The following is a 27,061-nucleotide window of genomic DNA, read 5'->3' as shown; positions in this document are numbered from 1 at the left end:
TGCACATCCCGGCCTCTGGGGACCGGCTGCCGACGGCCAGAGGCTCGTGCTGCGGGGGCCCCGGGGCGGCCGCCCCTCGGGGGCAGGGACAAGCCCCGCCCGGCATGTGGGATTGGGGCGGGCGAGCGCTGCGAGCTCCGGGCCCCGGAGGGCGCCCCGCCCGCCTTCCCCCCGCGCGAGGCTCGGGTCTCGGCGCTGCCGCTGCGCGGGGCGGGCCGGCGGGTCACGTGGCCGGCCGGCCGGGTCACGTGTCGGGTCAGGCGCGCGCCCCGCTTCCTGCTCGCGCGTCCGGCCGCGCGGACCTGTGCGCACGTGGCGTCCCCGCTGCCGTTCCCGCCGCCGCGACCATGGCGCCCGGCCAGCTCGGTGAGCCCCCCGCGCGCCCTCGGGAGCCCCGCGCCGCCCGCGCCCGGGGGGGAGCCTGGGCGGGGACCCGGGCCTGGCCTGGGAGTGCGGGCCCAGTCCCTCCCCCGCCCAAGGCCTTCGAGAACCCAGTGCCGTGCACCGCCAGTGATGACGGAGAATGTCTTCTGTTTCAGCCTTATTTAGTGTCTCCGACAAAACTGGCGTTGTGGAATTTGCCAGAAGCCTCGCTTCTGTGGGTTTGAATCTGATCGCCTCTGGAGGCACTGCAAAAGCTCTCAGGGATGCTGGTCTGGCCGTCAGGTAAGGCGCCTCAGAGTTAATTTTAAGTCCCATCAGAACGTAGTGTGCTCACGGTAACCAGAAAGGAGTGTTTTCCAGGCGCGGGGAGTAAAATGCCTTGTGCACTCTTCCCAACAGTGCTGTGAGGTTGGGACACTGCTTACCCACTTCATAGAAGAGGAAAGTGAGGCTCAGAGAGATCTAAGACCTTCTGCTCGAGTTTACAGAGTTAAGTAAGGGGGAGAGCCATGGTTTGGAACCCCGCTTCTCAGCCACTTCCTATAACGATTAATTTAGGCGGGCTATTTATTATGCAAGAAAAACTCAAGTTGTGATTCGCTTGATTCACATGATCTGTTTTGACTGGCCCTTTAGTAAACTATTGACATTAAGATTCAAGTCTGCCTCTCTTCCCTTAGCATCTGACGTAACCATATGAAGGCACAAATCTATCATTCATTCCCTCTTCTGTAAGGTATTCCTTACGTGGCTAAACGATTGGAAGAAGGAATGTGCTGCCAGTGCTGACCTCAAGAAAATGAAACAGGCCGGAGGACAGCTCTAACACGCTGCAGTGAGGGTTGAGAGGAAGGGCATACCCACCCCTGAAATATTTTTAGAAAAAGGGGTGAAAGATCTGTCTGCTGTTGTTGCCACAGGGAAAATTTCGATGCTTGCCCTCTAGATCCATGTAGATTTGGATTATTACCTTTTCCCCTTGTAATCCTCCCCTAGGCGGGCAGTACACAGCTTCCCTAAATTTGACAAGTTCAGATGGCAGGAATGACTTAACTTTATTAAATAAATGCTTTATATTTTCCAAAGTCTTTTTGCATCTTCTCCCTGATGGGGTTCTCGAAGGAACCTTGTAAGAATCGTGGAAGGCGAGGGCGGAGAATCCAAAGTCTAGACAGTGTTCTTTCCATTGAACAATGTTGGGTCCTCGTGTAGTTGGACCCTGCAAATTAAGCAAGGTACTCTTCTGTAACCTCTCTTTTCCCCACCAACTTTGTATTATGGAAACATTTCAGACGTAATCAAAAGTAGAGAGAAAAGTATAATGAACCTCCATGTTGTATATCCATCACCCAGTTTAAATACATATCAACTCCTGAGTTGTGTTTGATCTATACCCCTACTCACTCCTCACTCACCCCCATTATGTGTTTCTCTCCTATTAAAGTGAGACTGTTTACACTCTCATATATATATTCACTCATGTAATCCTTACGATAACACTTTGGTGTAGATAGTATTATCCCTATTTAATAAATAAGGAAATAGAGGCACAAAGAAGTTATGTAACTTGCCCAAGATTACACAGTTTTATCCCAGAAAGTTAACCTTGATGTGTGAGGTAAACTGATCAGATTTTAATTAGTGAGTATACAGCAGTGAGCATCCTGAGAATTATTCCCAAGATGGCAGCCGTTCTGCACAAATTCTTAAATGTAAAGGAGTGGCAACCTTTTTAATTACCTCAAATGGTTGTTAATTCTAAGAATGGATCTACCTTTGTTTTATCGTTTATCCTCAGTTGGAGAAACTGGATTTTATTTCCTGAATTCTAGGAAAGGTAATTTTGTTTTGGAAACCATAATGCCACCAGTTTGTCGTTTTACGTTGGAACTGTGTATGTCCTTGGTCAAACACCACTCATTTGCAAATGGCCTTCCTTAATAGGAGAATCTACCCAGGACTGCTGTATCCTATTGGCAGAATTTGCTGCTTTAAAATGTTTATTGTTTTTTTACTATAAAGGCAATATATGTTGATTGTAGAAAATTTGAAAAATGTGGAAAACTATAAAGAAAGTAGTAAAAATGGCTTATAGTTCTGTTTAACATGTTGACGTGTTTCCTTCCAGTGTTTTTATAAGCGTGTACTTTATTTCATAGCTCATACAGAAGATAATTTGCTTCTTGCCTTTTTTCACTTAAAATGTGGTGGGCTTTTTTCCACTCTATTAAAATTTGCTTGTAAATTCTGTCAGAGAGAGAAGGTTCATGTCAGTTTGGTGATATGGATCAATATTTAATTATTGTCTCTTATTTGACCCTTTGTCATATTTTGCGATTATTTTTCCCAGCTTACTTTTTTTTTCCTTGTAGAAGTTTTTAATATTTACACAGTCAGATAGTCTTTTGATTAACACTTTGAAAGCATTCCTCACATATTTAATTATAGTAGTTAAACTTTTGATTCATTGCAAATTTATTTTTATGTGGGATTAACCAGTTATTCCAGTATCAACACCACTTTACTAGATGATCTTTCGTTTCCCCACTCATTGGATTTGCCATCTTGAGGCTTGTTTAATCATAAGACTAAATTCTTGTTTTTACTCTAGTCTGTTTCTGAGATGAGGATATTTCTAATGCTCTTTGTTATATATTGCCAAATTACTTCTCAGTGGAATTTGTTTCTTAATAATATTTCATTAGTATGGCTTACGATTGAGTTTCTGAATTCTGAAAATTCAGGCTCTGAAAAATCTCTTGAAATGAGAATGATAGATTTAATGTTGAAAGATGCTTTGGAATAGCGTAAAATGTAAAATGATGGTTCAGCAGAGACAGGAGTAACATTCTGTGTATCCATTTTCAGAGATGTCTCTGAGTTGACAGGATTTCCTGAAATGTTAGGGGGGCGTGTGAAAACCTTGCATCCTGCGGTCCATGCTGGTAAGTGGTTGGTACCTTCTGTGGGTTTCAGGAATATTTTAGTTGATTACTTTGTAGAATAAGTGAGGAAAAAGGTAGGTCATGAGCTCAAAAAAAAATTATCTGTGAGGTTATATTGGTTTTGCCACGTTCGCTGCCAAAGTTCGTAGTATGTTAGAACCTGTTTAAAATCTCCTTGGCTTTATTACGCGATGGATTCAGGTTGTTTTCCTCTGCTTGCTTTAGTCCTGACCTGGTAACTAATTTAGAGTGATATTTCCTGCTGGAGTTAATGAAAGTATTTAGAATTTATGTGTGTAAAGACTTTTGTCGTGATTCAGACAGAATAAAGCATCACAATGTAACTGACTTTCAAAAGAATTCTTTTTTGAAGTGCTCTACTTTTGTTCATTTCTGAGACAAAGACGAGCATGTCAATCAAAAATGGTGAGAACCAGGAATATTGCTAACTTATCAGTTACAGTAAAATTCAGCAGAATAAAAGGCTGTAAGGCCGAGAATCCTCAGATAAGCCATTTACTTATGGAACATATAGAGTAACAGAATTGACAACAGTTACGTGAAAATTCCTTTTACATCTTGTGGCTCAAGAAAAGGGGAATCAGGAACTGACACAAGATTTTTAAATATACCCGCTAATCTTAATTTTTAACCATGTGTTTGGTATTCTTAATTAGGCAGTATTAGAAGCTTTAACTTGATGATGGGACTGTTTTGGAAAGAAGTACCTTATTCTGACTTGTTTTTTGAACCTAATACTTTTAACTTTGTGAAATTAGGAATCTTGGCTCGTAATATCCCAGAAGATAATGCTGACATGGCCAGACTTGATTTCAATCTCATAAGGTAAAAATTTGAAGTTGAATTTTTAATACATTAAGGATCAAAGATAAAGAGTATGCCAAAGCTAGTGTCCCTTTTTTAAGTTCAAGATTAGCATTAGGTTTAGTTTCCTGACCACTCACTACGGTCATGCACCGCATAACAACGTTTCAGTCAGTGATGGACCACATATACGGCAGTGGTCCCATGAGATTAGTACCATACAGCCTAGGAGTGTAGTAGGCTATAGCATCTAGGTTTGTGTAAATACACTCTGGTGTCCGCACAACAGCATCTCCTAACGACTCATTTCTCAGATCTTATCCCCGTTGTTAAGCGATGCATGACCGTATAAACATTTATTGAGTACCTTCTGTGTGACATTGTACATGTTTAAGCATTTTGGTTTTGCCTAATTTATATTACCAAAATTCATACTTCAACTAAAAACAACCTTTGCTTTTTTAGGAAGTTATCTAAATTTTAGTACATACAAGCAACTTAGGTATTTGCATAAAGATAGTCACTGTTTCTTTTAAATATGTATAATGGCTTTATTCAGATATAGTTCCCATACCATACAATTCCCCAATTTAAAATATTTAATTCAGTGGTTTTTAGTATATTCAGAGTTGTGCAGCCATTACTACAGTTAATATTAGAATATATTCATCACCCCCCTCAAAAAAAAAAAAACTCATGGGGCTGGCCTGGTGGCATTGTGATTAAGTTCCCACACTCTGCTTTGGTGGCCCAGGGTTTGCAGGTTTGAATCCTGGGTGCAGACCTACACAGTATCATCAAGCCATGTGTGGCAGGCATCCCACATGCAAAATAGAGGAAGATGGGCATGGATGTTAGCTCAGAGCCAGTCTTCCTCACCAAAAAAAAAGCAAGACAACCTCATGCCCATTAGCATTCATTCTTTATTTCCCCCACCACCTTCTACCCCCAGGCAACCGCCAGTCTATTTTCTGTCTCTATGGATCTATCTACTATACTGAGCATTTCATATCAGTAGAATTCTACAATACGTGGTCCTTTGTGACTTGCTTCTTAGCATGTCTTCACGTTCATCCATGTTATAGCATATCAGTGCTTCATTTTTTTGTTGTTGCTGAAAAATAATGCATTGTATGGATATACCCCATTTTATTTATAAGTTCATCAGTTGATGAGCATCTGGATTGTTTCCACTTTTTAGATGTTAGGAATAAAGCAGCTGTGAACATTCATGTTCAAATTTATGTGTGGACATATATTTTCATTTCTCTTGGGTACATACCTAGGAGTAGACTTCCTTGGTCATATGGTAACTCTGTTATCCTTTTGAGGAACTGCCATGCTGTTTTCCAAAGTGCTGTATCATTTTACATTCTCTGCAGCAGTGTAGGTGGGTCCTAATTTCTCCACATCCTCACCAACATTTGTCATGTATTTTTTTGATTCTAGCCGTTCTAGCGGGTGTGATGTGGTATCTCATTGTGATTATGATTCTCATTTCCTAATGATGTTGAACATCTGTGTTTCTCGGCCATTTGTATACCTTTGGAGAAATGTCTGTTCAGATCCTTTGTCCAGTTTTTAATTGAGTTGTTTATTATTGAGTTGAAAGAGATCATTTTATCCCATTCTGTGGGTTGTTTTCACTTTCTTCATAGTATCCTTTGACCATATAAAAGTTTTAAATTTTGATGCTGTTTAGTTTATCTATTTTTTCTTTTGTTGCTTATGCTTTTAGTGTTATATCTAAGAAGCCCTTTGATCATCCAAGTAATGTAGATTTATGCCTATGCTTCCTTTTTTTTGCTTTTGCTGAAGAAGCTTTGGCCCAAGCTAACGTCTGTTGCCAATCTTCCTCTTTTTTTTTTTTTTCATGTGAGCTGCTGCCGCAGCATGGCCACTCACAGATGAGCGGTGTGGTTCCGTGCCCAGGTACTGAACCTGGGCCGCCAAAGGGGAGTGTGCCGAAGTGTAACCACTAGGCCATCAGGGCCAGCCCTATGTTTTCTTTTAAGAGGTTTTTAGTTTTAGCTATTACGCTTACATCTTTGGTTCCTTTTAAGCAACATTTTATATATGGGTGTGAGGTAAGGGTCCAACTTTATTCTTTTGTGTGTGGCTATCTAGTTGTCGCAGCATCATTTGTTGAAAAGACTGTTCTTTCCCCATTGACCGGTCTGGGCACACTTGATCTATACCTCTGTTGTTATGCTACCACTGTACCTTTGTGGTAAATTTTGAAATTGAGAAGTATGAGTCCTCCAACTGTGTTCTTCTTTTTCAAGATTGCTTTGGGTATTCAAGATGCCTTGCATTCCCATGTGAATTTTAGGGTCAGCTTGCTCATTTCTGCAAGAAAGGGAGTTGGACTCTCATAGGGATTGTGTTGAATCTGTAGGTCAATTTGGGAATATTGGCATCTTAACAATATTAAGTTTTCCAGTCCGTAAACATGGGATGTCTTTCCATTTATTTAGATTTTGTTTTATTTCTTTCAACAATGCTTTGTACTTCTTCATATACAACTGTTGTACTTCTGTTAAATTTATTTTTAAATGTTTTTTTGTTTTTGATGCTGTTGTGAGTAGAATTGTTTTTTAATTTCACTTTCAGATTGTTTATGACTAGTGTGTATAAGTTCAATTGATGATATGTCCTGCAACCTTGCTGAGGGCATTTATTAGTGCTAATAGTTTTTTTGTGGATTCCTTAGGATTTCCTATATACAAGATCATGGCACTTGCTAATAGAGATAGCTTCACCTCTTCCTTTCCAATCTGGATGCCTTTCATCTCCTTCTCTTTGCTAGTTGACCTGGCTAGGACCTCCAGTACAGTGTTGAATAGAAGGGGAAGAGTGGACACCCTGATCTTAGGGGAAAGCTTTCAGTCTTCACCTTCAAGTATGATGTTAGCTGTGGCTGTTGTTAAATACCCTTTATCATGTTGAGCAAGTTCTCTTCTATTCTTAACTTGTTGAGTGTTTTTATCATGAGTGGGTGTTCAGTTTTGTCAGATGCTGTTTGTGCATCTGTGTCAATGATCAGGTGGTTTTTATCCTCTGTTTTATTAAGTGGTCTATTACATTAACTGATTTTTAGATGTTAGACCAACTTTGCATTCCTGGGATAAACCCTACTTGGCTGTGGTCTGTGCCTCCTTTTATATTTTGCTGGATTCAGTTTGCTAGTATTTTGTTGAGGATTTTTGTGTCAGTATTTGTAAGAGATACTGGTCTGTGTTTTTCCTGTGACATTTTGTCTGGCTTTGATGTCAGGGTAATAGACATCAGGAAGTGTTCCCCTCCTCTTCTCTTTTTCTTGTGTTATTAGTTTTTACCAGTTGTATGTATTTCACTGTCCGCAGACCTCCTCACATTGAGGTCCTAAGAGTGGAACTCAATTTCACTGGTGGTTAATTTTAGATTAGTTCCATATTTTAAATTATTCTTTTGGCTTTCTTGTTACCATTGTTATCTATGATCTCTCTGAAGACAAAACATACAAATAAGTATTTCACCCTTACAATGGTCCATTGTTTTTCATCATTGTACACAATCCACTGGAAATAGAATCTAAAATCAAATGTCCTAAATAATCATGATGTCATTGCAAAATGAGTATCTTATCTGTAGCGTAATAGAAATTTTACATTTCTATTAAAATTTTTAAAAAGTTTTTGATGGCTTGATGCTATCAAGCCATCTTGCAGCACCACTGCAGTAGGACTGAGAGGGAATAACGTCCGTGGAGTGCACCTGCTGACTGCAGCCACTTCTGGTGCCCTGTGCTCTGCGACAGTGGAGGTCCTGACTTTCCAACATCACTCTGTAGAATTCTGAAATGTCAGGCTCACAGTCGACATGTTAGGTCTTCAGGAGTTTTGATCATGCTTTTCTTATATAGCTGTAAACCACGAACGCTGAGTTTTTAATGACAGCTGAATTCCTCTTTTAGAGTTGTCGTTTGTAACCTGTATCCCTTTGTGAAGACAGTGGCTTCTCCAGATGTAACTGTGGAAGATGCTGTGGAGCAAATTGATATTGGTAAGGTGGAAAACTGTTTTTGAAGACTGACAGAGGGGGAGATTATGTAGATTTTAAATGAGATTTCATTTTGAAATTCACTGTTGAGGGAATAGAAAATAGTTCCTGCTGCCAGATTGTGTTCTGGGATGACTGTAATTCATCTGTATTTGCTAAGCTATTTCTTTGTGCAGAGATTCATCTGCGTTACTTTTTCCCTTATTTTTTAAGTCAGGAGTTAAAGTGGAAGTATGTGTGCAATGACTGTGTTTGAGAAACTGATGTGAAAATACAGATCGTCTTTTGTTCCTCAAAGGTGGAGTCACCCTCCTGAGAGCAGCGGCCAAGAACCATGCCCGAGTGACAGTCGTCTGTGAGCCAGAGGACTACGCAGCCGTGTTCACAGAGATGCAGAGCACCGACAGTCAAGACACCTCCTTGGAGACAAGGCGCCAGTTAGCCTTGAAGGTGGGGGCCCGTTTTTATCTGGTGCAGCGTTTGCCAAACCACACGGTATTCACTTCTCACTAGACTCCTGGTGACAAGAGAATTGGAAAGAGACTCATTCATTGTGCTGTTTAGTGTTATTTGGTGTCTTTCCTGCACAGGTGTGTGTGCAGGGGGCGGGGGTGTAGTCGGCTATGTGCTACCTAGAACCATCTTCTCCCACTTTGGGAAATGCTGCTGTTATTTCACAAAACTGACTCTTTTTGTAGGCTTTCACTCATACGGCACAATATGATGAAGCAATTTCTGATTACTTCCGGAAGCAGTATGGTAAAGGAATATCTCAGTTGCCTTTGAGGTATGGAATGAACCCTCATCAAACTCCTGCCCAGTTGTACACCCTGAAGCCCAAGCTTCCCATCACAGGTAAAGGCTGAGTGTTGTGTGGCACGGTTTGCGGTGTCTGGGTGTGTGTGTCTTTCTTACATCATATCTGATGAGGTTTACGTTTAGAAGATAAAGTGAATTATATAATAACTCTTACAGCCGCTTGAAGTTTGAGATGCCGGGTGGACTTGTGAGCAAAAAATATTGAGACAGTGTGGGGTTCTGGGGAGAGGGGAAGTTGGAGATACAGATTGGAATGTCTTTGTCGTGTAGATGATTTTGAAGATATAGGACGGTGTGGGATGGCCTGGATTTCATAGAAGAGGGTCAAGACCATGCCTTGGGGTAGCAGTGGGTGAACCAGCAGAGGAAAACCAGGTTGGAACACTTGAGTTTCAACCGATTCAAATGCTGCTGAGAACAGAAAAGTGACTGTATGATCTGGGAATGTTAGAAGAAACCAATTTTCTTGGAATGATGGATCCGGAAGCCCAGTTGAAGTGGGCCGAAACAGGAATGTGAGGTTAGGAAATAACAATGATAAAGAGAGTTCCTTGAACAGAGAGATTAGTCAGGACCTCCATGGGTTTGTAGAGTTGCGAGAGGGTTTTCCGGTTTTTTGTTCTGTTTTGTTCCTAAGGTGGGCTGGTCGAGCCTGTGCTGCTCCTCACTCTTGGGGGCAGGGGGCAGAGGGGAGAGAGTTGTGGGTGGGAAGGGCGTGAGGCCTGGAGGCCCGAGCATTGGAAGGAGGTTCTGAAGCAGGGACTGCATATGCTCAGTCGGCACGCACAGGGCGCACAGGATGGTGCACTGATGGTGAGAAGACGCAGGCCTTCCTGTCTGCTCTTTTCTCCCATCACCAGCAGAGGGAGAGGAGGAGCTGGGAGCAGTGTGGGAGCTTAGAGGAGAATTTGGAATATTCTCTTTACCCTTCATTCAGTGATCAACAGGTTCTGTTCCTGCTCCACCTCAAATATTTATTTATTTTTTTCCCCCACAGCCCCAGTAGATAGTTCTATGTCATAGTTGCACATCCTTCTAGTTGCTGTATGTGGGACGCGGCCTCAGCATGGCCGGAGAAGCAGTGTGTAGGTGCGCGCCTGGGATCCGAACCCAGGCCGCCTGTAGCGGAGCACGCACACTTAACCACTAAGCCACGGGGCCAGCCCTTTTAAATTTTTTTTTATTTATTTATTTTACTCTACCTCAAATATACTTTGAATCTTTTCTAACACTACCCCAGCCCCACAGTCTCCCCGGAAGTCTCTCAGCCTGCGATAATCTGACTGATCTCTCTGCTTTCTCTTTGTTCTTTCTGTTCTTCACAGCAGAGTCGTCTTTTAAATACGGAAATCAGATGATGTTACACCCTACTTAAAACCATTGGCTTTCCTTCCTGCTTAAACACCTTGCCCTGCTCTACAGACCTTGGTATCTGACTCGGGTCTGCTTCCTGGACAACCTCCCCTTGCCCTCTATTCCCAGCACCTTCTTCCTGTTCATTCAGCAGGCCAAGCCTCTTCTCTCTAGGACCTTTGCAAAGGAAAGGTTGTTCCTTTCACCCAGAATCTTCCCTCTGGTTTCTTGTCATTCAGATCTCACCTTAAATGTCACCTCCTCAGAGAAGCCTTCCCAGACGACCCAGGCCAAAGTAGCTGCCATCACACTTTTATCGCATCACCCTATTTCCCTGCGTACATTTGCGCTTTATTGGCCTTCTCCCCTGAGGATGTCAGCTCCCGAGAGCAGAAACCCTGTCTGTCTTTGTTCCTTGCTGTGTCCCCAGTGCTTAGAATATCACTTGGCATGTTCCCTAAATATTTATTGAATGAATAGTTAGAAACTTGACATGTTACACAAATTTTTACCTCTAGAATTTCTTAAAACAGATTTATCTACTGTTTTATCTCAGATATTTCCTCCTTATAATGTTCCCCATTTAGATTCTGATTCAAACACTACTTCTGTGTACTTTCAGAGCCCATTCTTTTCATTTCCAAAAGCTTTTTCATTCGTCCTTGGTCAAGGGAATTATTTTTTCTAAGTACTTTTTTTACTGGACTTTATCCTTTAGAGCAATTGTAGATTTACAGAAAAATTTCTCAGTACAGAGAGTTCCCAGACATTCCCAAACATTCCCTCCCCTGCCCCGTTTCCCCTCTCACCACCTTGCATTAGTTTGGTACATTTATTACAATTGATAAACCAATATTGATTCATTATTATTAACTAAGGTCCAGAGTTTACATATTAGGGCTCACTCTTTGTGTTACATATTCTGCAGGTTTTTGACAAACGCATAATGTCATGCATCCACCTTGACAGTATCAAGCAGAATAGTTTCATCACCTGAAAATTCCCGCCATTCCACCCCCCTAGCCCCTGCAACCACTGCTCTTTTTACTGGCTCCATAGTTTTGCTGTTTCCAGAATGTCATAACATTGGAATCGTACAGTATGTAGCCTTTTCTCACTGGCTTCTTTCACTTAGCAGTATGCATTTAAGGTTCTTCCATGTCTTGGCTTGAGAGCTCATTTATTCTTATTGCTGAATAATGTCCCATTGGACATGGATGTCCCATAGCTGGTTTCTCCATTCACCTGTTGAGGGACATCAAACATGGAAGGACAATTTTTGGCCGTTAGAGTAAAGCTGCTAAAAACATTCAAGTACAAGTTTTTGTGTGGACGTGTTATCAACTCATGTGTGTAAATACCTAATATTTTCTCTTGTTTACTATTTACTGCCTATTTTGTTTCTTCTCTGCCTCTCCCATAAGCTCTATGAGGCCAGTGATGTTTTGGGGGTGGGTGAGAGGGACTGTTCCTTCCCTGGTAGAACAGTGCCTAACATTGGAGCGTGGGCACTGAGTAGATACTTGGCAGTTTTTCTTAAAGTAGCCACTATGCAAGAGAATAGAAAGGAAATGCAATTATAAATTTGTTTTTAATTAGTGGCCCACTATTTTTTTGTATGTGCTAAACTTCTTATAAGTATTTATTCACGAGAGATATTAACTCCTAAAAAATCCTTTCATTGATAAGAAAATAGGCAATGGAAAACTCTGAAGTTGTGGTCTTTTTAACTGCATTTCAACTTCAGGCAGAGCCTACTGAGTCCACTATAAAAGAAGAAAAAGCCAACGCATTTTTTTCCCTCTTTCCTCCCACTCACAGCTCTTGCCTTAGTTTGTAGTAATATTTCTTAAAATGACAAGATTTATAACTTAAATTTTATACTGTCTCTGTAATTGCCATAATTCTTTAATCTTAATTCTGTATTGAAACGGGTCCCTGATGATCACTAGTGTTGTCTTTCTCCCACTCCTGAATTCTCTATTGGTTTATGTCTAGATTGGCTGGATTTGGTCCTCCAGTAGGTGTGTGTGTGTGTGTGTGTGTGTAGGCGTGTGTTCGTATTCTTTTTTTTTAAGATAAGCTCTAGTGCCTCTGTTCACTTTTCTCATCAAGTTCTTATATATTTGTGTGTATCTGTTTGCCTCTTAATTATGCTTCACTTAAAAAATATTTGTGCAGTCTTGATACATGTTTTTATTTTTTCAGAAATGTACATACACCTGACCTTACTGACCCTGCTTGGTAATGTGTGTTTTTGTATGTAGTTCTCAATGGAGCCCCTGGATTTATAAACTTGTGTGATGCTTTGAATGCCTGGCAGCTGGTGAAGGAGCTCAAAGAAGCTTTAGGCATTCCAGCCGCTGCCTCTTTCAAACACGTCAGCCCAGCAGGTAAAACGTTGTGCTCTGGAATGCTCTGGAACTGTTTCGAAATGCACTTCTTTTTAATTTTAAAAAGAATTGACATGTTCTAATGTGAATACAGACATTCTATGAATATTTCTGAAACCACTTCTGTCAAATCTGAACAGTAGCAATATAGTAACATGATAAAATCTGATAATAAAATAACACATTATTTGCATATGTATAATTATGTAACATTATTGTGAGATAGGAAGATCAGGAAATAGTTTTTTTTGTAGTGGAAAGGTAGAAAATAAAAAAGTGAAATAGCTTAATGCACTATGACTAAATGTTTTTCCACATGGTTGAAAATGGAAAACTGAGAATAAATAAAGTTGTTCTTATGACACATTATCTGTAACTCTTCGTAGCGATCGTGTATGAGATAACCTTTTTGCTTCTGTGTTTAAGCCAACTCCACAGCTTAGTTATTTATATCACCAGATCTGCTCACAGTCCAGCACATCGTTAATTCTCTGTTTATTTGATATTAAAGGGATGTGAGCAGGTAAGAAATAAATGGTGTGTGGTATCAAACAGGATGGAGAGAGAGTCAGTAGTGAAGTAAACCAGCCTCATGCACACTCCTGCTGCTGGCAGACTCAGGCCCGAGAGAAGAGCCTCCCCCTCCTCATCTTCCCCCGCAACTATATTTTTGGTGTTTAATTATCTGGCTAAACAGATTTCTATTTAATGTGGCACCGGCGCTAGAAATTATTGCTGCATAGACTAGTTATTAAGAAAAATGTTGTCTTGATTCAGGAGTTGAGAAGTAGTAACCTGAGATTTTGGGTTTATTCTGTGGTTTTCCTGTGCCAGGTGCTGCTGTTGGAGTTCCACTTAGTGAAGATGAGGCCAAAGTCTGCATGGTCTACGATCTGTATCAGACCCTCACACCCACATCAACCGCGTATGCCCGAGCAAGAGGTCAGAAGAGAAACAGTGTTTTTTGAGGAAAAAAGCAATATTATATCCTAAATAGAATAAAATAGTAATATCCTTTGTTTTATTATAAGATTTCAAATTATCTTTAATTTGTTTTTTATTAATATTTTAGAATGACTATGCCTTGGGATGCATTTGTTTACAGAAGTGTATGTTAGTATTTTACTGTAATAACTGGAACCACAGTTGAAATTTGGTGCATGTAATTTTAGATTAGGCTATTGAATGCATTTGTATTGCTTAAGATATGGCTAAAATTCTATGGTTATTTTAACCTCACTGAATTTGGTTATAGTTATATTTGATATATCTCAGAAATGTCTAATTTATGAATTTTATAACCTATCAATATTAGTGTAACATTTATGGAAGATTCCTGAGAACCTTGATATAGTTTACCTTCTGCAACAGGGATTAGCAGACTGTGGCTCACGGACTGTATCCAGCCTGCCACCTGTTTTTGTAAATGCAGTTTGGTTGGAACAGGGCCCTGGCCCTTCCTTGTGTTGTCAATGGCTAATTTTGAACCACAACCACAGAGTTGAGTAGTTGCAACAGAGACCATGTGGCCACAAAGCTTAAAAAATATTTGCTATCAGGCCCTTCACAGAAAGTTTGCCAAGTACTGCTCTTGAAGATAAAATTAAAGAATACTTTCTCCCAGTTATTTCAGTTAAATGGCGTATTAATCTACTGTTTAAATCTCATGTAAACGATAGAGTTAGATTTAGAGAAAGGGATTTTATACGATCACATTGGGGTTTTTTAAACGTTGTCTTTTTCTGTGCTAGGATAATTTGTGATGGATACCTCGCTTTAATTTTATTTACAGGGGCCGATAGGATGTCGTCATTTGGTGACTTTGTGGCGTTATCTGATGTTTGTGATGTCCCTACCGCCAAAATTATCTCCAGAGAGGTTAGTGGGCATTCGTATATCTTGATCCATGCGTGACTGAGTAGGCTTTATTTGTTCAGAGTGTTCATTGAAAACAGAACCTGTAATGTTTATATTTATGCCATCTGTAAATTAAGTTTGTCATTTAGAACGTTCATATTTTATGTAGAACATGAATCCTTAACTGAATTGTAATTTTGAAATTTAGTGAATTACTATTTCAAATGGATGTTTGACTATTATGGAAAAGTTTTAATTTATACATTTAGTCTTTTAACTTCTCTAGTATAGTCGTTATCTTAATGCCAAAGTTACTGTTTCTCAAGAGCGGAGGGTGGCATCTTGGTTGATGTAATAATGAACTTTCCTGTAAACTTTCATAGGTCTGTAATGGAAGAGACTGTAGAAGGGAGAAATTATTAACTACTCTGAAAAACTAACCCCCATGAGTTGAATGCCAAACCAGCATTCCAGAAAGGTGTGAGTGGCTTTAGGGGTGGGGAGACAGACAGAAAGGGAAGAAAAGATGGTAGCTCAGATTGCTTGGAGGGAAAATAGGTAGAAATGAAGGCTAAAGGTCTGACAGTATTTAGTTGCTGTAGCCGTTCTCTCTGTGACCGCTGTCGTCCCCGACTGCAGTGGAGTTGACATGTGGCCTTGTCGGTTACAGCACAGGCTTTGGAGTGAGAGCTGTGGCTTTTGTATCTTTAGTTATAAGACGTTAGATCTCTGATTCAGTCTGACCCCTCTCTTGCTGTGGAGGAACTTGCCTTGCCTAAGGTTACTGAGCCAGGTCCAGGCAGAGCTGGGACTAGAACATGCTCTTTCTAGTGCAAAACACCACCCGTGAACAGAACAGTAAGAAATCGTTTTTCTTTCTAAGGTTACGTGTATTAGAGTGAATCATTCATATCATCTTAGTTAAAACTGAAACAAACAACCAAAAACTTTGAAAGGACAGCAAATGAGATATGGTCGGCTGTAGAAAGCTGTGTTCTAACACAGGCTTATTTTTTCTAGGTATAGTATTAGCATTATCTGTTGGACATAGACACCAGAAAAGGCTACTGCGTTATTTAAAGACAGATAATAGTCTCTAGATTGTTTAAGAGGTGTTCTCTAATTTTTTTAAAATAGAAATTAATACTTAGTATATTCACAGGTATCTGATGGTATTGTTGCCCCAGGATATGAAGACGAAGCTTTGAAAATACTTTCTAAAAAGAAAAATGGGAACTACTGTGTTCTTCAGGTTAGCACAATTCATGTTTGAAGCAGTTATTTGCTCTTTTATTCTGTGTCTCTTTTTCTGCATATTTAGTCTTTCGTTTATGCTGACAGCCTTCTAATTTATCCTTCTTTACTGTGGTTTCTTTATCCTTAATCTTGCAAATTTTTTTCTTACTATTAATTTTTGGGTTTAATATGAGGATAGCTTCCTTACCCTTAATTTTAACTTTTTATTTTTTTTATTTATTTATTTTTTAAATTCCTTTTTTTTTTTTTTCTTTTTTTATCTGTGTGAGGGAGATCAGCCCTGAGCTAACATCCATGCTAATCCTCCTCTTTTTGCTGAGGAAGACTGGCCCTGAGCTAACATCTGTTGCCAATCCTCCTCCTTTTTCTCCCCAAAGCCCCAGTAGACAGTTGTATGTCATAGTTGCACATCCTGGTAGTTGCTGTATGTGGGACGCAGCCTCAGCATGGCCAGACAAGCGGTGCATTGGTGCGCGCCCGGCATCCGAACCTGGGCCACCAGTAGCAGAGCTGGCGCACTTCACCGCTAAGCCATGGAGCCGGCCCCTAATTTTAACTTTTTAAATTTTTTTAAGTAGTATATTTACCTGCTTTCCTATTCAAAAGGTATATTAAATGTTATTTGATGAAAAGTGTCCCCATCCCTCCCTTCTGCCACTGTTACTGTTTTTAAAAGTAACTACCATTTTAAATTTCTTGCTTATCTTTCCTGAAAGAGTCTGTACATATTTAGCAAATACTGGCATTTGCATTTCTTTTTCGTTTTTTCCCCTCACCAACAGAAATACACCCTACTTCACCATCTTGGAAGTTTGTCCCATGTCTGTGTGTCTTACCTAGCTAGTCACCAGTCTTTAGCTAATAGACACAACTGTGATGAGTAACCCAGGAAGAAGTCCCAGGAGGGAAATTAGGCCTGGGTCGCAGCCTGTGTGTATTGGTCATTTTGGTGGTGACTGCTCCTCTTAGAGGTTGTGCAACATACTCTGTGTCTTAATGGGAATGTGTAAGGGAGCCTGTTTGCTAACACCTTTGCCAGCGTTGTGTTCTTACACTTTTTTGTCTTAGTAATAAGATAGATGAAAATGACATCTCATTGTGGTTTTAATTTTTCCTTGTGTGGGGTGAACATCTTTTCATATTTAAGGGTATTTCTTTTTATGAACTGTCTGCCCAGATTCTTTGCCTGTTTTTTAATTGATTGTTGAGATTTTTCCTTACTGATTTTTACAAGCTTTACGTGTTAGGGAAACTAGCCTGTAATCTAAAGTTGTACATGCATAAGGCAAAGAGTTATTTGAATTAAAAGTAAAAATTCATAATGTCATTTTTCAGAAGGTGTTGATATCAAAAAACCTGTAGAATCCCAACTCTATATAATGGAAGTTACTAAGTATATTAAGTATATGTTCTTCTTTGTAAGATACCAGTAATTGTATGGTTGATCATTGATTCCATGTCAGCTTTTCAAGGAAACAAGAAGAAATACCAGATTACATGCTTTTTTTTTGAAGGCACTTGATAGGAAGTTCAACCATTCAGTTAGCTGACAGTATATTCTACAGTTTTTTAATCAAGTATTCTTTTGTTGTTGTTAAGAGTATTAAGTGGGGCCGGCCCCATGGCGTGGTAGTTAAGTGCGTGCACTCCGCTGCTGGCGGCCGGGATTCGGATCCCGGGCGCACACTGACGCACCGCTTGTCAAGCCATGCTGTGGCGGCGTCCCATATAAAGTGGAGGAAGGTGGGCACAGATGTTAGCCCAGGGCCAGTCTTCCTCAGCAAAAAGAGGAAGATTGGCATGGATGTTAGCTCAGGGCTGATCTTACTCACAAAAAAAAAAGAGTATTAAGTACTTATGGCTATTAGCAGTTACATGTAGCATCATGGAGGATGCTTTCCAAACCCTGAGTTCATCATCATGACCTCTTGAGCACCTGACAGTATCATATTTGAAAGTGTCAAAAGAATATAGGGTTTCCTCAATATTTTATTTGAGAGTTTGGCTAAGTTTGTACACGGACACATAATTACAACCATGAAACAACTTATTCCTCTACCTGGCTAAGGAGAAGTTTCTTTTGTCTTTTTTTTTTTTATAATTTTATTTATTTATTTATTTTTCCCCCCAAAGCCCCAGTAGATAGTTGTATGTCATAGCTGTACATCCTTCTAGTTGCTGTATGTGGCACACAGCCTCAGCATGGCTGGAGAAGTGGTGCGTCGGTGCGCGCCCAGGATCCGAACCCGGGCCGCCAGCAGCGAAGCGCGCGCACTTAACCGCTAAGCCACGGGGCCGTGCCAGGAGAAGTTTCTTTTGACAGCAGTTAATAGGAGGGCATATTCCAGTTTTAGAAATTTTATAATGCAAAGGAAAAAGGAGCATTTTAGAATTCAAGAAAACACAAGTTAAGCAGAATTAATATGAGGGCTTGCTTGTAAGTTATAGATATCAGTGCTTTCTAAGTCCAAGATCATCCAAAGGGTAAATGAAGAAATACTGTCAAGTTTAGAAAAATATCTAGGGAGAGAGTGATCTTAGGCAGATTATTCCCATACCTTAATATCTTTTCAGGAGAGGCAGGTAGCAATAAATGACATATATTCCTTTTCAAATAACAATGACACAGGCTACAAATGCTTCCCCCCTCCCCCTTTAACTTTTTAATTCAGTTGTTAGCTTGGTATTTGTAGTAGATTTTTAGAAGGAAAGGAAAATTTGAATTTAATTTTTGTGCCACTGCCTGTTTTTTCAGCATATCTGTTTCATCTGCTGATCTTTCAGAACGGCTGAGTAGATAGTGCTTTCAGTTAATGTAAGCAAAAATGCTCTCACTGGAATCTTTGGTTTTAGTATGTTTGGTATAAATTGTAAAACCCTACAGGGTTATAAAACCTGTAAAATCTTTTGGAGCAAAACATTGGTCCCTGGCCCTTTTCTTATGCCCATACTGAAATGATCTTACGTGTGCTGGAATTAGAAAAAAATGCATATAAACGTCTTAAAATAAAATCTTTTGTACATAAATTAAGTGAAAAATTTTGAGGGATGTAGATGTATTACTTTTAACTCTTTAAATTTGTGTTTTAGATGGACCAGTCTTACAATCCAGATGAAAATGAAGTTCGAACTCTCTTTGGTCTTCATTTAAGCCAGAAGAGAAATAATGGTGTCATCGACAGGTCGTTATTTAGCAACGTTGTTACCAAGAATAAAGATGTAAGTTTGAAGATATCTGAACTGAATGCTAGTAATTCAGTAGGTGTGTTTTTAATATTTATAAGCTTATGTGTTTATTAAGGCCTGTGTTTAAAACTGGTTGATGTGCAGATGGCTAGCTCTTCTTTGAGTCATCAAGTAAGTTTGAGGGCTTAAAAAAAATGAGTAAAAGACCATATTATAAGCTTCTATGCATATGTACATAATAGAGATACTTATCTTTAGTTATACATAGAAGAGATCATATCTTTTATAATTCTGTAACTTGCCTTTTTTCCATGCACTAAACTACAAATGTTTTTCTGTATCAATGAATATAGATCCACGTCTTCATCTGAAAGGCACCGTGGCAATCCGTGTATAGATGTACTATGATGGATATTTAGGTTGTTTCCATTTTCAGTGCTGTGATCAATGTTTTTCTGTAGTCAAGTGTGTGCTCTTGGGATGTTTGTCATCTTTTAGGACGGACATATTCCTAGGATAATAACAGTGATTTTTTTGTGTGTGTGTGTTTACATGTATTATGTCATTTAATATGCGCAGCACTCTGTGCGGGGGGAAGGGGGTGACTACTATCATCTCTATTGTAAAGATCACAAAATTGTGACATAGGGGACAGTAAAGAAATTTGCCCAAGGTTACACAATAAGGAAATGGATAAGCTGGTATATGTCTTCTGAAATTCTTAATTGGACCCTCAGTTTTGAAGGATATTTTTGCTGGGTCTAATGTTGGCTGAACTTTTTTTCACTACTTCTGATGCGTAACTCCATTCTTTTCTGTTCTTGTCTGCTGGTATGCCTGGTCTTTTTGATTGTATGCTGGGCATTGGATATGAAAAATCTTTAGAGTTGTGTGAGGGTCTGGATGATGTTTTTTCCCTCCAGAGAGAGTTGACGTGCACTTCTGGCACATGGATCAGGTGGAGGCAGGTCTTCTCCATCCTGGCAGGAACTGAGCTGAGTTGAGTTGGGGCTTCAGTCTTTGTGAGGACGGGTCTGGTTATGGTTCACCCCTATTCTGCTGAGAGCACCACGTGTCCCCTAGTATCACTCATCCTTATTGTACCCCGAGCTCCGTTTCTGCCCCTTAGTCCTGTGTTCAGCTCCTTTACCTCTTAGTTGATTGCCTTGCAACTTGGAAAATGCGTTGAGGGGCAAAGCACAGAAAGTCACACTCATTTCTTCCTGTTCCCTTTATCTCTGGGATCGTTGCCTCTCAGTATTGCTATTTTATTAGCTCTGTGCTCAGCTTTTCTATTTGTTCCAAGAAACGGATCAGTCACGTAACAAGTCATTCATTGTAACAGAAGTGAAAGTGAGCTGCAGCTGTTCCCAGGTCTGACGCCTGAGGCCTTGAGTAGAATTGCTGAAAATAAGCTCTAAAATCTTGATCAGGATAGTTTTGTTAATAAGCACATGGAGATTAAGACATGATCTTTGTTGATTTAATGGATATTTTTCCATTTTTATCTTTGAAAATTAATGGTGCCCTGAAGTAAAGGAACATGTAGGCATTATATGTACAATATCTTTCCGTTCTTTGAAATCCACTCCTTTGGTCAAGGCCGTGAGGTACAGGGATTTCTGCATGGAAACAGTGTTCACAGCAGTGTTACTTTAAGCCCACAGTAAAATGAGGCTCATTTTTTACTTTATTAACCTGACTGCTTAATGTATTTTTAAAAACACTGAAAGGGTATTGACCTAGATTCCGTGGTACCCACGTTGACAGCTGTGCCGAACTACTGAGATTCTTACCTTTGTGAGTTTTCCTTATAGGTTTATAGGTCTTGGACTGATTAATAACTGAGCAGTATTTGGTAGGTTTGTGCCTCTGGCTGTGCTAGCTTGGATGTTTTTTGCAATGATTGAGGATATGATTTTAATTAATCTTTTATCTAAAGTGTTCTCTACTTGTTTCATATGTATTTTTAATAGAAATTTGGAAACTTAAGGATGGTTTTATCCTCTGCTATATTCCCCTCCCTTCTTTTAAATTTTTTATTTTTTCCCCAAAGCCCCAGTAGATAGTTGTACGTCATAGCTGCACATCCTTCTAGTTGCTGTATGTGGGACGCGGCCTCAGCATGGCCGGAGAAGTGGCACGTCACTGTGCGCCCAGGATCCAAACCCGGGCCGCCAGTAGCAGAGTGCGCGCACTTAACCGCTAAGCCACGGGGCCGGCCCACCCTCCCTTCTTTTTTTTTTTTTTTTTTATTTTTTTTATTTTTTTAAAGATTTTATTTATTCAGTTTTTTCCCCCCAAAGCCCCAGTAGATAGTTGTACGTCATAGGTTCACATCCTTCTAGTTGCTGTACGTGGGACTCAGCCTCGCGTTGGACGGAGAAGTGGTGCCTCGGGGCGCTCCCGGGATCCAAACCCGGGCCGCCAGCATCAGAGCGCGCGCACTTAACCGCTAAGCCACGGAGCCGGCCCTACCCTCCCTTCTTTTAAAGCAGATTTTTGTTGGCATTCCAGCCTCGTAATCATCAGATTGTGCTCTCAGGTCTAGAACGGTTTTGGCCCTGAGAAAGCAGAAGTGTAAGGAGTGTGAATTAAGCATTACTAAACATGTTTGAATTCTTTCCTCGTCTCCCTTTTTTTTTGAATAATGCTTTAATTTGTTTTAACTCTTTGTGCCATGTTTATAAGACTGGAGTCCCTCACTCCCACGCCCACCCCACTCCCCTTGATGTGTCTCGTATTCCTTGATCCTGACACAGAATACCAGGGTTATATTTGAAGGTCGACATCTAAGAAGGCTGGCTTTTGTTATTAATCGTTCTTAGAACCAAAGGAATAAAATGAATAGTTGGTGACTCAAACAGCAGATGTAGACAGGAAAGGATATATTACACTAATAGCACCTTAGAATAATAAATTCTTATGAGATTCTAACAGTACTTTAATAATTAAGCTTTTAATTTTGAGATAAAAACATAAAAACTGTAGATTCACGTGCAGTGTTCAGAGTTCCCATGTATCCTTTACCCATTTCCTCTAATGGTAATGTCTTAAAAAAATATAGTACAATGTCACAACTGTGACATTGACATTGGTACAGTCAAGACATAACATTTCTGTCATCAAGGATCCCTCATGTTGCCCATTTACAATCACACTCACTTCCCTCCTGCTCCCACCCCCTCCTTAACCTCTGGCAACCACTAATCTGTTCCCTTTCTATAATTTGCATTCATGGTACATTTGTGAACAGTTTTGTGTGAACATAAGTTTTCATTTCTCTGCTGTAGATGCCCAGGATTGTCATTGCTGAGTGCTAAGTGGTATCATAGCTGCATGTTTAGTTTTTTAAGAAAGTGCCAACTGTTTTCCCCAAAAAGGCTGTGCCATTTTTCTTTTTACACCAGCACTGCATGAGTAGGCCAGCTTCTCTCTATCCCTACGAGCTTTCAGTGTTGTCGCTTTTTTTTTTCAAAGATAGGTGTGTAGCAATATTTCCTGATTTTAATTTGCATTTCGTAATGGCTAATGATGGACAGTTTTCATGTGCTTTTTCCCTCTATACATCCTTTTTGGTGAAATGTCTCTTCATGTCTTTTGCCCATTTTCTAATTAGATGTTTTTGTTATTACTGAGTTTTAAGATGTCTTTATATATTTTAAATACTAGTTTTTTCTTGGATATGTGGTTTGCAAATATTTTCTCCCAGTCTATAGTTTGTCTTTTTATCCTCTTAATGCAGGGGTTTTTGTAGAGCAGAATTTTGTAATTTTGATGAAGTCTGATTTATCAGTTTTCCAGTTAGCTAATTTACCAGTTAGCTGCCACTTAATATCCTTTGTCCATTTAGCATACCAACATAGATCATCATCCTTTTTGATCTGCATTTCCTCTTTACATTAAAGATAGTGATATTTTGGGCTATAATATTTGTTGTTTTATTCTATTTGGACTGGTAGTTCACAATGCATTTTTGAGTAGTTTCTGCTTAGAATGTTCTAGACAAAGCAGAAAATGATCCTAATTTGATTTTCCCCGAACAGCCTTGGCTGTGTGTGGGCGTCACAGTTGTTTGTAATGTCTGTGAAAATTATCCTCAGTGTTTTTCCTGAACATAAGTGCCGTCACGTCTCCAGGTGTTGGTGCTGTGGTGGAGTAAGTATGTGTCAGTTTTGGAGCAGATTTGGTGTTTCCTGTCTTGTGTGATTTGTAAACAGGCGTAAGCCAGTGTTGCTGCAGAATGGCATCAATTTGAGTCTGTGACACATGAGGCGTTATGCTGAGTTTCCTGACAAGTATGTTAAATATCGATCTTTTCAGTAAGACATAGTCGTCCTTAGTGTGAACGGTGAATTTGTTTCAGGCTGTTACAGTGAGTTCCATGTCAGATGCTTAAAGTTAAACGAAGTTTAAAAAGCCTGATGGGATCTGCCATCCTGTGTGTTTTCAGCTGCCAGAATCCGCGCTCAGAGACCTCATCGTGGCCACCGTTGCCGTCAAGTATACTCAGTCTAACTCCGTGTGCTACGCCAAGAACGGCCAGGTAACCGAGCGGCCAGCCTCACCTGAGGGGCAGTTGTTTTACCAAATGATATTCTGAAATCCATCTGCCTCACGTCCTATGCCACTTGAAAAGGAAGTTTTGCCAAATTTTTCTCCCCTGGGTTTGTCAGTATTTCCTCAGGAACTTGGTGGACTGTTAAAGCTCGTGATGGTTATGAAGTATCTTTGGAACAAATTAAAATTAGTCGTTGCTTCTTGCCTAGAATGAGCTGGCATACTTTGGATTGGAGAGAATCTAATAGCTGCTACAAAACTGGTTTATTCCCCCTCCACACACGCTTTTGGTAGTATTTCCAGTGAAGAGGAAGTAGAGAATGGTAGTGGCACCATCCAGCCCATTATCTTTGCAGATCATAGGGCATTTTCACGTCTGTTTCTCAGGTTATTTTACCAAGAATCCATAGACTAGGGTTTAACGTGATCTTTTAAAATCAGGTTTACTGAGGCATAGTTTATATACAGTAAATTCACCCTTTTTAAGCATAGAGTTTGACCAGTTTTCACGAATCATATAGTTGTGTGAGCACTTCTGCAATCAGGGTCCTGAACATTTCTTAGTCTCTGATGTTAAGCAGGATATTCAACTGCTTCCTGGTGTACCGAGCCATGGAATGCAGGACCGGTTGAGTTCCTCACTCGGGCTCCTCACACTGGATGAGCCTGGTGTTGTCGTAGCTTCAAGCAGCACCGGGAGCCCTTTCTTCTCACGTTGTCTTGAGCTCTTCTCGCAGCATTTGTTAAGATATTTGGCCCAAAAGTGGAAGTGGGGTAGGTGGATGTTAATTAGCATGTGACCTGGAAGACCCTTTCAGATTCAGAATTCTTGGGATTGCCAACTGTTAAAAGATTGGTAGTCTCTAATAACAGAAACCTGGGAGATTGTGGCTACTGGGCTCCTTGTGCTCAGGTTCTAGTAAGTTCCAGTAAGACCATGCTTCACTACTGATGTCCAGGAGTTCTAGAAACTTCCTGAATATCAATAGTCATACTTCACATGTCACTGAAGAGGTAAAATATATAAATGGCAGTCATAAACCTCCTACCTTCACCTTTTAATGACTTAAGAATTATTCACATTCTTTTATTTTGGCCGATATTTTCTTCCACAAAATTAATAGGTAGGTTTTGGGGAAAATAACATAAAAGATCCTTTGAGGAAAATGTGTTGTTGGAAGAGGGATTCATTTTAATGTCCATTTTCTTCAGGTCATCGGCATTGGAGCAGGACAGCAGTCTCGGATACACTGCACACGCCTTGCAGGGGACAAGGCAAACTCGTGGTGGCTCAGACATCATCCACGGGTGCTTTCAATGAAGTTTAAAACTGGGGTGAAGAGAGCGGAAATCTCCAATGCCATCGATCAGTATGTTACTGGAACCATCGGCGAGGTAAAGGCTTGTCTTTGGGTGGTGGATGGAGTGTATTAAATATGTTCATCATTTTCTGTGTAACACACTTCACCATCATCACTAGAGAGAAAAAGATATTTTTCTTGAAATTCTATATTGTGTAAAATTGTTAGTCTAAACTTCTTAGCAATTCCCCACTGTCTTCTGTCTCATTTAACTTCCGTCATGGTCCTTCATCCCTTTCCGTCTCCACAAACCTTCTCTGTCTTTTTAAATTATAACCACTGATTTCATTTTATATATTTGCACTTCCCCTGTTGATGATAAGCTTTTGATGGCAGGGACTTTTTCAGTCACCTCGCGGTGTCTGTCATGGAGCCAAGCCATGTGCTTGATACGTGAGGGGTATATTCAGCATTAAATACAAATTACCTGATTGCAGGTAACCAGTGTCTTCCTTCTCCCTCCACGTTTTCTGCAAGCTCCATTAACAACTCAATATATTTTTGTTACATTTCACATTCTTTGATGTCTTCTGTTTTGAAGAACTTATATGGGAGTATTAAAACTGCACATATCAGGTAGACTGCCAAAGAAATAGAATTTAGCGCAGTTTCTGGACATAGCAAGCGCTTAACAAATACTGGAGGGAAACAAGAGAAAGGTCCAGTAATCCGAATCTCAGGGGTTTTTGAAGGGGCGAGTCCATTACGCTGAGTCGTCCGTTCAGGGGCAGGAATCTGTGACTTGCTAAGTGTCACTGAAGGGTGAGGCTGCAGAGTGTGCCTTGTGACTGAAGTCCTCGAAACAGCCTTTCATTTTTACTTTATTCTTGTATTTTTCTGTTTGATATAACCCAGCAAAACCATGCTAAGTGTCCTAGAAGTCTTCATACGTGAACAAGAATAAAAGGATGTTCTTTAAGCCAAAACATCACCCAAAATGGAAGCACCTTCTTAAAATATGATTATGAATCATATTTTGATTTATCTGTGAGATTTACTGTACTTGAGGCTAATAGTATAAATGTAGTTCTAGAATGTCCGTCACCATCTGTTTCCTTACTTGCTTTGATACAGGGACATGCAGTAGTAGATTTAACCTAAGCAGAGATTAAAGAATAAAATATATTTGCAATAAGCGGATTTAGAAAGCAAATGATATAGTCTTTACTTGGTACAGTTAGAATCTTTTTTCTTCCTTAATGAAATGCTGAAAGCATCCAAAAAAAAGAGATTCTAGAAGTATGAGCTTGAATGTAAATAAAGGTCATTATTTATAATTAAGAAGTCCTAGGAAAAATGCCCAGTGCTTTCCAGTATTCTGATTTGCATCAGGTAAGATGGTGTCAGAAACCTTCCTCTGCCCTTTCCCCCACCTCATAGGATGAAGATTTGGTAAAGTGGAAGGCACTCTTTGAGGAAGTCCCTGAATTATTAACCGAGGCAGAGAAGAAGGAATGGGTTGACAAGCTGAGTGAAGTTTCTATCAGCTCTGATGCCTTCTTTCCTTTCCGGGATAATGTAGACAGAGCTAAAAGGGTAAGTATGGAATTGATTTGTATTTGCATAGAATTGATCATTATGCAGAAACTATTTCAGAAATCCTGCTTCTGATTTTTAAGTTCCGTGAGTTATATATCCAAGCTTTGGCAATGTGATATATCAGTAACATTTAGAGAATTACTTTGACTTCTCCGTTTGATGTATAGATGACCCAAATCCTCTTATTTTGTCTTGACTGAGGGAGTCAGTGTGCAGTGTGAATCGTTAGTATATGCTTTATAGAGGGGGATTTTGAATTTTGTGTTTTTTCACATAAAACTGTGTTGTGAAAGTCGATGTCTATTTTCCCTCAGAGTGGTGTGGCGTACATCGCTGCTCCTTCCGGTTCTGCAGCTGACAAAGTTGTGATTGAGGCGTGCGACGACCTGGGAATAATCCTGGCTCATACGAATCTCCGGCTCTTTCATCACTGATTCCGTCACGTGATATCTTATGGCTTGCTCGTGTGTCGGGGGAAAATCATGTGTGACGTTGTGAAAAAACCTTTAAAAACAATAAAACATTAAATCTTAATCCCGGA

The 27,061-nt window shown here is 40.1% G+C and overlaps 1 protein-coding gene across 1 annotated transcript; it reads left to right on the top strand.

Moving 5' to 3' along the window:
• The first annotated feature begins 240 nt into the window (after positions 1-240).
• On the top strand, positions 241-27,061 carry ATIC (5-aminoimidazole-4-carboxamide ribonucleotide formyltransferase/IMP cyclohydrolase). Its single transcript, XM_087424851.1, has 16 exons — positions 241-366; positions 540-666; positions 3,253-3,329; positions 4,109-4,175; positions 8,110-8,198; positions 8,494-8,645; positions 8,894-9,050; positions 12,635-12,760; positions 13,595-13,702; positions 14,553-14,638; positions 15,780-15,869; positions 18,965-19,093; positions 23,514-23,606; positions 24,833-25,015; positions 26,362-26,517; positions 26,835-27,061. Exons 1-16 carry the CDS (start codon positions 348-350, stop codon positions 26,952-26,954), a joined length of 1,779 nt encoding a protein of 592 aa, XP_087280977.1. The 5' UTR covers positions 241-347; the 3' UTR covers positions 26,955-27,061.

This window comes from Ceratotherium simum, chromosome 37 (assembly GCF_057802395.1).
Source record: "Ceratotherium simum simum isolate JZ-2026a chromosome 37, ASM5780239v1, whole genome shotgun sequence".
In the NCBI taxonomy this organism is placed as follows: Eukaryota; Metazoa; Chordata; class Mammalia; order Perissodactyla; family Rhinocerotidae; genus Ceratotherium; species Ceratotherium simum.
The sequence above is the reverse complement of the archived record's forward strand: the minus strand, read 5'-3'. Positions and strand labels throughout refer to the sequence as shown.

Bases quoted from the DNA above. Each gene is read 5' to 3' on its own strand.
- ATIC (XM_087424851.1), top strand. The intron at 8,646-8,893 runs GTGGGGGCCCGT...CTCTTTTTGTAG, and splicing joins GGCGCCAGTTAGCCTTGAAG to GCTTTCACTCATACGGCACA. The intron at 19,094-23,513 runs GTAAGTTTGAAG...GTGTGTTTTCAG, and splicing joins TTGTTACCAAGAATAAAGAT to CTGCCAGAATCCGCGCTCAG.